Source organism: Pangasianodon hypophthalmus, chromosome 28 (assembly GCF_027358585.1).
Source record: "Pangasianodon hypophthalmus isolate fPanHyp1 chromosome 28, fPanHyp1.pri, whole genome shotgun sequence".
Classification (NCBI taxonomy): Eukaryota; Metazoa; Chordata; class Actinopteri; order Siluriformes; family Pangasiidae; genus Pangasianodon; species Pangasianodon hypophthalmus.
In genome coordinates this window covers 8,016,220-8,029,765 of record NC_069737.1, presented here as the reverse complement: position 1 = coordinate 8,029,765, position 13,546 = coordinate 8,016,220, and the positions used below count along the sequence as shown (strand labels likewise).

At 38.0% G+C, this 13,546-nt stretch overlaps 1 protein-coding gene across 4 annotated transcripts in view; it reads left to right on the top strand.

Moving 5' to 3' along the window:
* Positions 1–11,893, top strand: part of slit1a (slit homolog 1a (Drosophila)) — a 94,107-nt gene extending 82,214 nt beyond the window's left edge. For 2 of the 4 annotated variants that reach the window (XM_053231156.1, XM_026943163.3), the window contains 8 exons: positions 462–555; positions 878–1,015; positions 2,342–2,570; positions 3,621–3,751; positions 4,229–4,419; positions 5,773–6,064; positions 7,296–7,507; positions 8,566–11,893. In XM_053231156.1, coding sequence (XP_053087131.1) covers positions 462–555; positions 878–1,015; positions 2,342–2,570; positions 3,621–3,751; positions 4,229–4,419; positions 5,773–6,064; positions 7,296–7,507; positions 8,566–8,804 — 1,526 coding nt within the window. In that variant the 3' untranslated portion in view covers positions 8,805–11,893. The remainder of the gene's footprint in view (positions 1–461; positions 556–877; positions 1,016–2,341; positions 2,571–3,620; positions 3,752–4,228; positions 4,420–5,772; positions 6,065–7,295; positions 7,508–8,565) is intronic. The other 2 variants (XM_053231157.1, XM_026943165.3) reach the window with 1 other exon arrangement.
* Positions 11,894–13,546: the final 1,653 nt, after the last annotated feature.

Here is a 13,546-nt window from a genome sequence, read left to right as displayed (position 1 = left end):
ATCACTATCCAAAATTTAAACAGCATTAAAAGTAATCTGAATTTTATGAAAAAACTTAAACAAGGATACAATTTAGGTTTTAAGTGCAAACTTGATTATATTTAAACATTGTTTTAACTTTGGCGGAACTAGATTAAAGGATAGATTTACATTTAATCCAGATTAAAATTTCGTAGGTTCTTTGTCACATGTTTTTTTGAGTACACCTCAAATCGACAGTAAAACCTGAATGGAAACCAAAAATGTTAAAAGGCTTTGTTAAAATGTGTCATATTAAAAAGACCTGGCAGATGTGGAAATGTTGGCATATGAATAAAGAAAGGGTGCAATAAAAAGTATAATAATTAAAAGTAGAAACAGACTGTTCAAACAGATTGCGTGGGTGTGGGTATGTGTGTGTGGTCTTTCCATAACTTGCCATGTCTTTCTCTGTGTGTGTGTGTGTGTGTGTGTGTGTGTAGGAGAGATGTGTGAGGAGCTGGAAGACGTGTGTGCTCCTGAACGCAGCCCCTGCAAGCACCAATCAACCTGTCTTATCACAGCAGCTGGCCCGAAGTAATAACATTTAATATAAAATTTACTAAAGCAGATGCCTGTTATTAAAGTTATATTACACAGCCACCTGTAAATATTCAGATGGGTGACAAATTTGTGGATGTGGGATGTTAATTGCTTAATTATAACATGCAGTACACCTGTTTAGAAGCATCTGCACTCTTTCTCCAGTCTTGTATTCTGTTTTTTCCTTTAATTTGTCACCAACTTGCATATGCAATATAATATAATATAAATGTAAATAGCAAACACCTTTAAAGTATAAAGGAACATATTTTCCATAAGGTATGGAATTCATTTTCCTTGTGTGTGTTTGCGCTAGGTGTGTGTGCGCGCCTGGGTATGTGGGAGATGACTGCAGTGTGGACTATGACGACTGTCAGGAACACAAGTGCCAGAACAATGCGGAGTGTGTGGATGAGATCAACAGTTACTCCTGTACTTGCACCCGAGGCTACAGGTCAGTCCCAGTCCTGTTTTCATATTACATAAATCCCTTACATGAACATAAATATGTGCCTACGTTCACTCAGTAGGTGTAGAACTGATTTCTTCAGCAGTGTGTTCTAGCAATTCATGTTAAATAATGGAAGTGTGTTAGGTCAAGCTGCTGGTTGAATATTATGATCATGCCTGGTGCATTGAATATACTACACTAAGACTTAAGAGCAAGTCCATTAGAAAAGAAATTCTAGCAGCTTCCTCTACAAATATTTGAATACACACCTGCTTTATTATTATATATGAATAAACGTCATCCTTTCCAAAAAGCTAAACTAGGGATGCATCGATACTCATACTGGTATATCCGATATCATGCTTGTATTCATATTCCTAAAAAATGCTGTCACGAAATGACAGCGATCTGGACGTATTTCATGATTAATAATGGCAATAAGAGCAAAGCAATTGGCAAACTATGCATTGTGAAAATATTAAGAAGAGGAACTATAGCATGTTATTACAAATGAGTGCGAGGTAATGTGAATTGCGCAGGCACAAAGCTATTCACGGGTGTAGAGCAGTGCAGTGAAGAGCGCAGAGAAGCTGTGAGGCATGAGAGCACTGAGCACTGAGACACACACACTTCCACTTTGTTCACAACTCATGATGGAGTTCACACAAATGCCATAAGTTCATTGCTAGCAACACACAACAGTGAACAACCCTGCAGTAAACACTGTGTAGGCAAGAAAAAATGTCTACTGATATTGCTAGGTGAGTGAACATTACAGCCAGTATATTATATTGTTCTTCAGCAACTATCAGTTATCAGTAACAGCAAGGAAGAGAACGAAACATACTTCACTTCCAGCTGTACAGGAGCACTTTTCCAAAGTGAAACAAAACCTGCTTGCAACCCTACTCAATCCAAGTTAACTAGCTAGTTCATGCACGCCATTTAAAATCAACTAGCTAACGTGAGAAAGAAGAGGGCTAGTAGCGTAAGTGCATGAACGTGCACGTGTGCTTTTCAGGTCTGCTATTTAAACTGGGGAACACAGCTAAATAACATATTTTCCGTAATGTCCCTGATTAATTAATACTTAGTAATATAGTAATATTAATACTCATTTCAATATCAGCATTGGTGAATACCAAAAACCACTCATACATGTACTCTTTATGAAACAAATGTACTCAATGCATGCCTACTCCAAATTATAATATTGTCACAAATGGTTTGACTGGTTATAATGCCGGGAATTTTTTTATACTATGTTTAGATGGGAATTCTGAATTTCAAGATAGATACACAGGTAATAAATAAAATCTCCCATTTTAGTGGGCAGCTGTGCGAGGTGCCGCCTGCACCACGTTCCCCCTGCCAGTTGGCTGACTGCCAAAACGATGCACCGTGCGTGGAGCGAGCAGGCCGGGCACTGTGCCAGTGTCTGCCCGGCTTCGGTGGCCCGCGCTGTGAGAAGCTGGTCAGTGTCAATTTTGTGGACCGGGACTCGTATGTGCTGCTGAGCGACTTGAAGAACTGGCCTCAGGCCAACATCACCTTGCAGGTAGAGCTGGTCTGATAGCTCGATTGTATGTTTGACTGTTTATATGAATTCCACAAGTCCGCACCATAGCAAAAGCAACAAAAGTAAGGTGTCGTACTAATTCATAACGACCTCAAAATATGATAAGGATATATGGACTCGAATACACACCTTCAAAAGTTTCTCACTAGCCTCAGTGCATCAAAGTAGTTTTATAATTGCATTCCAAGAGGGATGGTTTACTACCGGCTAGCATTAGCAGTAAAAAGTATGAGATTGATGACTTAAATCCTCCCAGAAATACTGCTAGTTTATAGCTCGAGTTAGCCAGCTTGGTAGCATTAGCAATAAGGATTATAAACATGTATGAATCTCACTAAAATCTTAGATAGCTTGTATTGTATTGTATTGTATGAAGATTATAAATATTTTTGAATATGACTTATAATCCTTGGGGAAATCATGTCAGGTTATCGCTCATGTTAGCAGGCTAGGTAGCATTAGCAATAAAGATTATAAACATGTATGAATCTCACTAAAATCCTAAATAGCTTGTATTGTATTGTATTGTATGAAGGTTATAAATATTTTTGAATATGACTTATAATCCTTGGAGAAATCATGTCAGGTTATCGCTCATGTTAGCAGGCTAGGTAGCATTAGCAGTAAAGCAGATGAACATTCATGAATATGAATTAAAATCCTCCCAGAATACTGTCACATTAACTCCTTTTAGCTAGCTTACTTGTACTAGCAGTCAAGATTATAAACACATATGAATACGACTAAAAGTCCTCTAACTAATTAAGTGAAATGATGTCATGTTAGCTAACTAGCTTGTAATACCAGTGATGGTTATGAACATGCGTGAAAATGATTTTACAATAAATCCATAATAGATATGCAACACTCAGGGGTGTAACACTACAAGCTATTGTGGAGAGGTTTTTAGTTTAAAATAGAATTGTTTAAACTCCTAAATGCTAGGCAAGTATTAAATTTAAAAACCGAATATAAAACCAAAGCGAAATCTGCTTCGTCACATCCAAATGTTGTTTGTGCCTCCGTAAGGTGTCCACTGCAGAGGACAATGGCATCCTGCTGTATAATGGAGACAATGACCACATTGCTGTGGAACTCTTCCAAGGTCACGTCAAGGTCAGCTACGACCCTGGCAGTCAACCCAGCCATGCCATTTACAGGTATGTCCGAAGATACAGAAGATACACCTGTAGAGCCCAGTGTTATGATATGTAATATTTGATTTTTGACATTTTTTTGCAATTTTTGTAAAAGACAAACTGCTCTGCAATGGCTTTAACCTATAACCAGTTACTGCTGTGTTTTTTTTTCCTTTAATCTGTCACTTATCTGTATACAAATAATAAAACTTCCCATATACCCTATTTCATACCTCCTTTAAAAGATGTAATTATTATTCCGTGAAATCTCTTTTAAAGGCCAGAACTATAAAAAAATAGCTTATATAAAAATGTATTTCATTCTCAGATTCTGATTCATTCAGCAACTGATTCCTAAAAAGGGAAAAAAAAAAAACATCAATAAATGAATCAGTCTTATGAGTCAAGCTGTCTTATGTAACTTGAAAAGCCAAAAATATCTAAGCTCTAATGTTGCTTCTGTCCTCTTTCCATCTCTCTTTTGCTTTCCGTCTCTAGCACGGAGACCATTAATGATGGTCAGTTCCACACGGTGGAATTGGTGACCTTTGACCAGATGGTGAACCTATCGATCGATGGCGGTGTGCCCACCACCATGGGCAGCGTGGGAACAGTGAGGCCCCTCAATGGAGACGCTCCGCTATACGTGGGGGGTAGGGGCCCAGCGCAGATACCTCGCTCCACTGCAGGCACTCGCAATTAACACTACTGTTAATCATCCCTTCCCTAAACACCCCCTCTTACCATTTCCCTAGACTGTGTTTGCTACGGCCCACTAAATACCCTTTTATTGAGTTTTGCGTCATTAGATGCGCAATCTTATCTCACTAGACAACTGTTGTTCAGTCCATATTTTAAGTCCCTATCAGATACAGTCTACACTTTCCAAAAAAAGAAAGAAAGAACAAAAAAAGTGATGTGTGCATGGTGATTTTTGTGTTTTGTTTGTTTGTCATTGTTGTGCTTGGAACCATTTCTCCCTCTGATGGCTACTCCTGAGATCATAATATTACAAATAATTAAAACTGTGGGGAAAAATGGATGCTAATTGCAAGGTGATGAAAATTGATCTCAAATCTCAAGAGTGGCTCCATGTGTTCTTATGTGTGCCTTATTTATTTTTTGTGCTTTGCTTTTTATTGTTGCTTGCATATGCTGCAGGAATGATTTTGCACATTCCCCTCTCTTTGAACTACTATAAAGATGCCGAGTCCCATATCACTTAATCCATCTTTAAATCACACTATCATATCGCATATTTGTTTCATAGAAAATCTAATACACTTTTCAGAATGTATTCCCGTCTTAAAAGAGTTAATGTCACAATAGTTATAGGGCATCAAACTCATAATCAAGAAACAAGATAAACTATGGTAGAACTTCCAATGAATCTAGTATTTATTGTGTTATCTACCATTTATAATACTTTATAACTGTTCATAAGTATTTACATAAGATATATTTACATTACATATTTACATAAGATTTCAACTTGTGCCTGAAAACAGCACTTATAATGTTTTGAAAAATATAATACCTTATGGTGTCTGGTATATGTCTGTACAAATATTACAGACATATTATCAGAAATTGTTATAGTTCATACATAACTGTTAATAAAGCATGAGTATATGACTTCCTGTAAAGTCTGTAAAGTATTCTTATGCATAACACTCTACTATGTTATATGCTTTATGTTATAACGCATTATAACTTGCAGTACAGATGACATACCAGAGCCCGTGTTATAGTGCATTACAACATTTGTGTCTACGATGTTTTTAATTAACAGATATTGTAAAATGTTATGAAGCTTAACATTATGAAGTCATATATCCATGCTTTAAAAAAAGTGTGCTTATTATCATCTTATAAGGATGTCATAGGCAAAATTTCAGGTGTGGAACACGGCTCTTTAAAATATTCCTTCCCTCTTTGCCACGCTCCATCTCTCATTTATTAAATGTATAATCTTCCCACCCTGCTACCTCTCTACCCAGCTCTTAATCATGCTCCCCTGTTCCTTCCTGTTTGAATGCCAGGCATGCCCGTTGATGTGCACTCGTCCATAGCTCCACGCTCATGGCACATTCAGAACGGTTCCAGTTTCCATGGCTGCATCCAGAACCTGTACATCAACAACGAGCTGCAGGACTTCACCAAGACCCAGATGAAGCCTGGCGTGGTGCCCGGTTGTGAGCCATGTCGAAAGATTTACTGTCTGCATGGAATCTGTCAACCAGACGCTGCTCTTGGCCCCGTTTGCCATTGTCAACCAGGCTGGAGCGGCCAGCACTGCGATCAGCCCACAGCCAACTCATGCCAGGGCAACAAGTACGTATGCTTCTCAAAAAAACCCACTCTTTCGCAGATTTCTGTATTAGGAATCACGCAATTGTGTTTGATCCTGAGATAATAGTATCGTAGTATAATTCTAATACTTCTATGGCTGTGGCTAGAAGATTTGCACCTTCCAAAAACAAGGTTATGGCCAAGACTCACCCTTGCATTGGAGGATAATCTCACCTGGATACTGTAGACTTGGAACTGCTGCTGTAATCATAAAGACTGTCCTGGGCTTATTCCTGGACTCTTCACAATATGCTTATAGTGACCATGCTTTCAGCACGCTTAGTACTGTTTTACTTCATATTATACAGTTGTAGCGGTCAATCTCAAGGTTTCTTCCTCATGTTGTCTCAGGGAGATTTTCCTTGACACTCGCCACTCACACTGGTTTGCTCATTAGGGATCTAAATCTACGTCCAGATTTCTGTAAAGCTGTTTTATGCCAATGTCTACTGTTAAAAGTGCTATACAAATAAAATTGAATTCATTCTAATTGAATGGTACCATAATCCCAAGACTCCACAAGACTAACCACAAGACTAACTGTGCCAATGGTGGCTCAGTGGTTAAGGCTCTGTGCTACTGATCAGAAGGTCAAGCACTAGTACATCCAGGCCACTGTGAGGCCCTTAACCCCTTCGGCTCTAGGGACATGTACCCTAGAGTACCCTGCACTCTAACTCTGGATTCCTAACAAGCTGGAATTCTCTAGAATTTCAATGTACTGTACTTGTTTCCTGCCTTTGCCAGTAACTCCATGGTACATTAATATCATTTGGGGCAGTTGTGGCCTAATGGTTAGAGTCTCGGACTCAAAGGTGAACCTGAAGGTCGTGGGTTTGAGTCTCAGGTCCGGCAGGGATTGTAGGTGGGGGGAGTGAATGACCAGCACTCTCTTTCACCCTCAATACCACGACTGAGGTGAGACCTTTGAGCAAGGCACCGAACCCCCAACTGCTCCCCGGGCGCTGCAGCAAACACACGGTGTGTGTGTGTTCACTACTGTGTGTGTGCACTTGGATGGGTTAAATGTAGTGCACAAATTCCTAGTATGGGTCACCATACTTGGCAACATGTCACTTCACTTCACTTTATCAGTCAAATATTATATCAATTGGAACCTAAAGCACTGACCATTTTTGCATTATATTTTGCTACAGTTGCATATATTTATAAATCACTGTTGCTCACTGAAGATCTTTTCGTCTCCCTGCAGGTGTGTGCATGGAAAATGCATCCCGCTGGACATGCAGTCGTACCGCTGTGAATGCCAAGAAGGTTACCGCGGTGCTCTGTGTAACCAGCAGGGAGAACTCTTCAACCCCTGCAGAAGGTTACAGTGTAAACATGGCCGTTGCCAGATTTCAGACACGGGTGATGCGTACTGCCACTGTGAGAATGGATACACTGGAGAATTGTGTGATCAAGGTGAGAAATGAAACAAGTGCCAGAATGTTGGGAAAATCATGAAGGAAAAATACCAAACCCAGTAATCCTGGATCTTTTTTTCATATATTATTAAGTTACATAGCACACAATTTGGGAATAGTGTATATTAGTGTGCTACTATGCACTATTTCCAATAGTTACAATAGTCACATGATATTCTATAATGACATGATTCCAAGTCTTAGGGCACTGTGGATGTGTCCTAAATCATACACTATACACTATATAGTTGGCTATGAGGCAGTAAGGAGAACCTCAGACTCAAGACTGCAGCTATACAACATAGTTGCGTTGACTTATGGCAGAGACTTGGCTCAGGTAGATTGCGATTTATGAGATGACAAACTTGAACTGATGAAAACCGAACTGTTTGAGCAGAGCGTACAGATGAGAAGGTGAGAGCGGTAGACAGACTAAAGGACTAAAGCTCTGCTGCATCACTTCATAATAGAGATGAAATAATTGAATGGCATTGTGTAATGTAGGAAACTGTGAAAAATGTCCAGCTCATTTCAAAATTATTCCAGGACGGTACTGAAAATCACATATTAATTATAAAGATTAAGATGGAAGCTGTTCATTGCTGGGTTTTTCCTTTTAGGTTTGTAGCACATCCTGCATTAATATACACAGTCAGGTCCGGAAGTATTTGGACAATGACAGAGTTTTTGTGATTTTGCCTTTATACACCACCACAATCGATTTGAAATAAAACAATCAGGATGTGATCAAAGTGTAGACTTTATTTTAAGAGGTTCCACAAAAATATATTTAACATTTAGGAATTACAGCCATTTTAAGCCATGTACCTCCATTTTCTGGGGCTCAAAGGTATTTGGACAAAGTGACATAATTGTAAATATAACCATAATTTTAATACTTGGATGAAAATCCTTTGAAGTCAATGAATGCCTGAAGTCTGGAGCCCATGTTCTCAAAAATCACAATTCTGAGTTTCCTTCCAGACCTAACTGTATATCTGTATTGTATGTATCTTCATACCTGTTCTATTCACGTGTGTGTGTGTTTCTGTTTAGAGTCCGAGTGTCGTGGTGAGCCGGTGCGGGACTTCTACCAGGTGCAGCGTGGCTATGCAATCTGCCAGACGACGCGCATGCTCTCGTGGGTGGAATGCAGTGGAGCGTGCCAGCCGGGAGCCTGCTGTGCCAGCCAGAGGACCAAGCGCCGCAAATACACATTTGAGTGCAGCGATGGCACCTCGTTCAGCGAAGAGGTGGAGAAGAGCATCAAGTGCGGCTGTGTGGGCTGCATGTAGTGCAGAGAAGGGAGGCAGAGAGAGAGAAAGAGAGAGAGAGAGAGAGAGAAAGAGAGAAAGATGGCACGAGTCAGAGAGTATACAGAAATATATAATAAAACTATATATTATGGACAACGACGTTTGTAAAATAGAGGACTTTTTTTCTCCCTCCGTGAACTCCCAAAGGGTGTACGGCGTAAGACAGAGCCAAAAAAAAAAAAAAAACAAACACGAAAACAAACAAAAAATATGTTGTATCTGTGAAACGTTGTCAGAAAAACAAAACAAAAAAAAAATACGGTGGCTGAGAAGTCATGAGGTGTCGCACGATTTCCATTTGATTCCTTCTTTCCATCCGTTCGCTAGGCCTCAGACAGCCTCAGAGCAACTAGCAGAGAGGTTAAGGCTTTCTCGAATAGATCGCTAGAGGAGCAATGGACGAAGAAACAAGGCTTTTTTTTCTGCACACGCAGCACTGGGGCTGTCCTCTTTGTAAATGAGTGTCTCGGTAACACCAATGACGCGCAGTCCCACCACTGTCAATAACACTGAACTTTTCTATCAAGTACCTCTTCATCTATACACACACACCTACAGACATAATCTATATTATAGACGATGTATACTGACTAACCGACCGTACTGGACCATGTCCAAGCAAGTACAGCATTAGATATAATGCTACAGGCATGTTGGGCTAACAAGTGAGTAGCTTTGAGAAGCTAGAAAAATCATCCAGTGAGGGCAGGACAAGAGATAATACGCTAGAAAATGTCACAAGTGACGTATGTGTGTGTGTGTGTGTGTGTGTGTGTGTGTGTGTGTGTGTGTGTGTGTGTGTGTGCTCCTAACTTACAAGCTAAACAAAGCTAGCTACCTGTTGTGCTTAGCCTCCCATAACGGTATTGAGAGCACACGCTTCTGGTGCCATTAAACTTGTACATCAACTTACAGAGAGGGTTTAGCAACATTCAGAAACTTCTTCCAGAAGGTTTGGGCCCTTGATCTCTTTATTTGTCCACGCTTGTACGTGGATGATCGTTTTCTTGTCTTTTTTTTTTTTTTTTTGTCAGTTCGTTTTTTGCACTGTCATTTGCGTTACAGTTTAAATGGAGCATATATTCAGATGATAGTGCTGAATTTTGTCTTCTTTTTCTTTTTTTTTTTTAAATCGTGGTGTCCACCATCACATGAGGACTGTAGTTAATATTTCTTAAGACCCCAGTATAGCCAATTGCGTTGCCTTTTTAGTTCGTATCAATGAATTCTGGTAGGTGTGTTTAATAAAGAGCCCTTCCCTCAGTTTTGCAGGATTATATTTGTCTCCATATGCGACACTGTATTTGTACAGCTGAGTGGTATTACTGCCTCGCACACTATACACACCCAGCCGATAGTGTCCCGTGGCACCGATTACCCAGCATGCATTGCGTTTCCCTTTCCCTCAATGTGAGCAGGAAGAATCTTATGTTCTCCTCTCGATGCCTGCAGTATTACTTGTGCAAATTTTTTGCATGTTTGAAAGACTTGCAATTTGATATCTAGACATCGTTATTACTCATTTTTGTTTCCTAATTTCAATGCTTTTTTCGCATTGCTTTCTTTGACATTTTGTTTCCTGATGTAACCTAACTCATTTAGCCCTCTCTTTATACAGAAATGCCTAACAGATTCTAATATATATTTGTATTTCATTTTTTTGGTATAGTATTTTTATATGTTAAAGAGTTAATCTGTGTTTTTCGGAAGTTACTATTGGAAAAAGGCAGAATGACATTTGGCGGACTTCATTGGAATATTATTTTTTACATTTTAACTCAGCTACTCATAACACGCTAAAAACGAAACTAGTTTGCAATTGGCCAAAAATTAAAAAAAAAAAAACAACAAAAAAACAAAACAGTGACCTCGTTCAAATAGGAGCCATTATTGATTTAGGAGAAATTTTAATATTGTATATGTTGTCTTCCATGTGTATATTACATCTAATACTGTGTGCTTTTTTTTTTTTTTTTTTTTAATTTATTTTTTATCTAAAAGCTTCCTGATCTAGAAGTGGCAGAATCTGTAATAGAAGTTACAGATTTTAAATAACAACATTTCTGTCTTTTTTTTTTTTTTCAAAATGAAAATAAAAGTAAAAATCCAAAACTTTCTTTAAAATCTGTATGGTATTTATGATATTATTGTAAAAGCTAGAAAGGGCTGCCTAACACATTCCGGTTTCCCGAGCCAGAGAGTTGAGAGGCCTAAACACAACTGCGAGCAGAAAAGATTGTACCTCTGACATTTTTTTTTTGTTATAATTTTTATTTTTTATATATTTTAACTGGTGTTATTACTTTAATTTCACAAAAACATACCTACACAGAATGCATATATAGGGTTACTCCTCACTAATTGCTTGCTCATTCAGCATCACTCAAGCATAGGTGCCAGCGTCATAGACTTTTTGATAGATATTTAAAGAGTCGTACTCTTTAGTAAAGTGGTATCTTTTAGGAGTAACTTAATGTGTCTAATGTTCACTCTGCTATCTGAAAGACATTTCTTTTTTTTTTTTTTTTTTGTGAATGGCGAAAAACTTCATCCTGTATTTTTCTGCTGCTGTGGATGCTAAAGCACTCGTTTTTATAACCCCATTCGAGCCTCGTCTTCTTATAGCGCTTCTTCTTCACTGAACAGCGCGGCTGTTAGATGGAGGTGAACTGTTAATCCATGAAGGTGTGTTGCATGGTTCCAATGCACTTTCCATGCTTTCCGTATCGCTCTCCAGTCATTTTCCACTCAAGACTTTGAGATCTCGAACTGATCCTGTCATAAACCCTCTATTTTCCTAAGCTATACTCCTGAACATGTATTGTGAACAATGCAGTGTCTCTGTTGTATTGAACTTTTTTTTTTTTTTTTTTTTTAAGTGCTGCAAGAGCTCTTAAATGTTCGCTAACTATCAAATGTGCTTCTGTTGCTTTTTGTGCGTCTCTGGGATTTGATGGTTATAATTGATCATTGCAGTAAATCTGAATGTAAGTAGTGCCACCGACAAAATGTTTACTGAAAACTCCACCCTTTTCATTCATTAAAATGTGTGTGCTTTTATTATGTAATACCATGTGTGCTGCTTCTTTTCAATATTTCTGTACGCATATGTATACTACACTTTCAATTTTGAGCAAAGAAACAGGAAAATTTATAAACGAAATCATTTCCTGAGAGCAGACAACATTTTGTAGCCTATTTTATGATAATGGTACATAAAATCAGTAGAACAAAAAAAAAAATCACAAAAATGGTCATTTCTGAGAAGGTAAAATGGACACAGCCAAATTTAAGCAGTTTTCTTTAAAAAAAAAAATTAAAAAGTAGAACAGATAGTAAAGTACACACTTAAAATGGTCAAATCTAGAACCATAAACTGTTCTAAAGTTTCTCCCCTTAAATCTGCAGTTCTCAAACTGGGGGTCGTCTAAAAAATCTCAAAAATTGCATCTCTACTTAGTCATTTTTTGTTTATTTCGTCAGTGTATTAAGTCTGGTTTAGCCAAATCTAAAAGAGCAGTATGTGTTTCAATATAGTAGACATTATTAAGCATTATTGAAATGAAATATGTGCCATATGTATATGTGAAATATGTGAACTATGTATCGTTTTCATAGTTAGCGCAATATTCCTACTATTCATTTATTAAATAAATGAATAAAACAAAAGAGAAGATTGTGAGATTCTATTACAACCCCATTTGTAAATCAAGTGACCCTACATGGAGTCAGTTTGGAAACCCCTGCCTTAAAGGTTCTCTGTAATCTTATAGACGTTATTAGAACCACTTTAGCAGCTAAGAACACTTCACTAGAAAAAAAAAAATTTAAGGACCAAGATACATTTCAGCTGCATTACAAGCAACACGCTCAGTCTATAGTGAGGGGATAGACAGAAGTCCAGAAGGTCAAAATCAAGGCAAATAAGATCAAAAGCAACTACAAACTGACCTACAAGGACAATGAAAACTGCAAATAAGAGGTTTAGAATCACAGTATGCACCCTGCAAAGGTAAGATAAAAACAAATACGTATTTATAAAGCAATGCCCTGAATTACTAAGATTCAAAATAACAAGTACTGATTTTAATTATAAATTGCTGACTCAGTTGGTAGGCGTGTTGCACGTGATTTACATAGAAAAATCGCATATATAAAGTAGATTTTTTGTGCATGGCTGCTAATTAAAGGCAATTAGACATGTCAACAAACTTATGCTATGAACCTAAATTAAAATAAAAGAGCATAGACATGGGTGTGTGTTCTGTTCGTGAGGTATATGTACATGAAAGCCTTTGCAAAGGCTGTTTTAAATGCAGTTGGCTCTTTTATTTTAATTTAAGTTCATTGCATAAGATGTGAGACTCTGTGGTGAATCTCTGATATGAAACATTACCACAGTAATAAGCCACCTTCATATCAAGAGAATTTCTAATTATTTTATAAAGGCCAACTCTGTCATTATTAAGCCTTAGTAAATGGTTTTATTTTGTCTTCAAGTGGCGTAAACCGGATTCCTCAAATTTAATACTTGCCCTTCAGTCGTATTAATTTGCATGTGTATTTGTCATTTCCGAATGAATTTCAGACATAATAAGTCACACTGTGCATGCAAAATTAATCGCTTTGCAGTGACACCAGCCTGTATTTTGCATATTTAGGTAGAAATGACTCAAATTCTACATTCATTAAGGGAAACGTGCAAAAAAAAAACAAAAAAA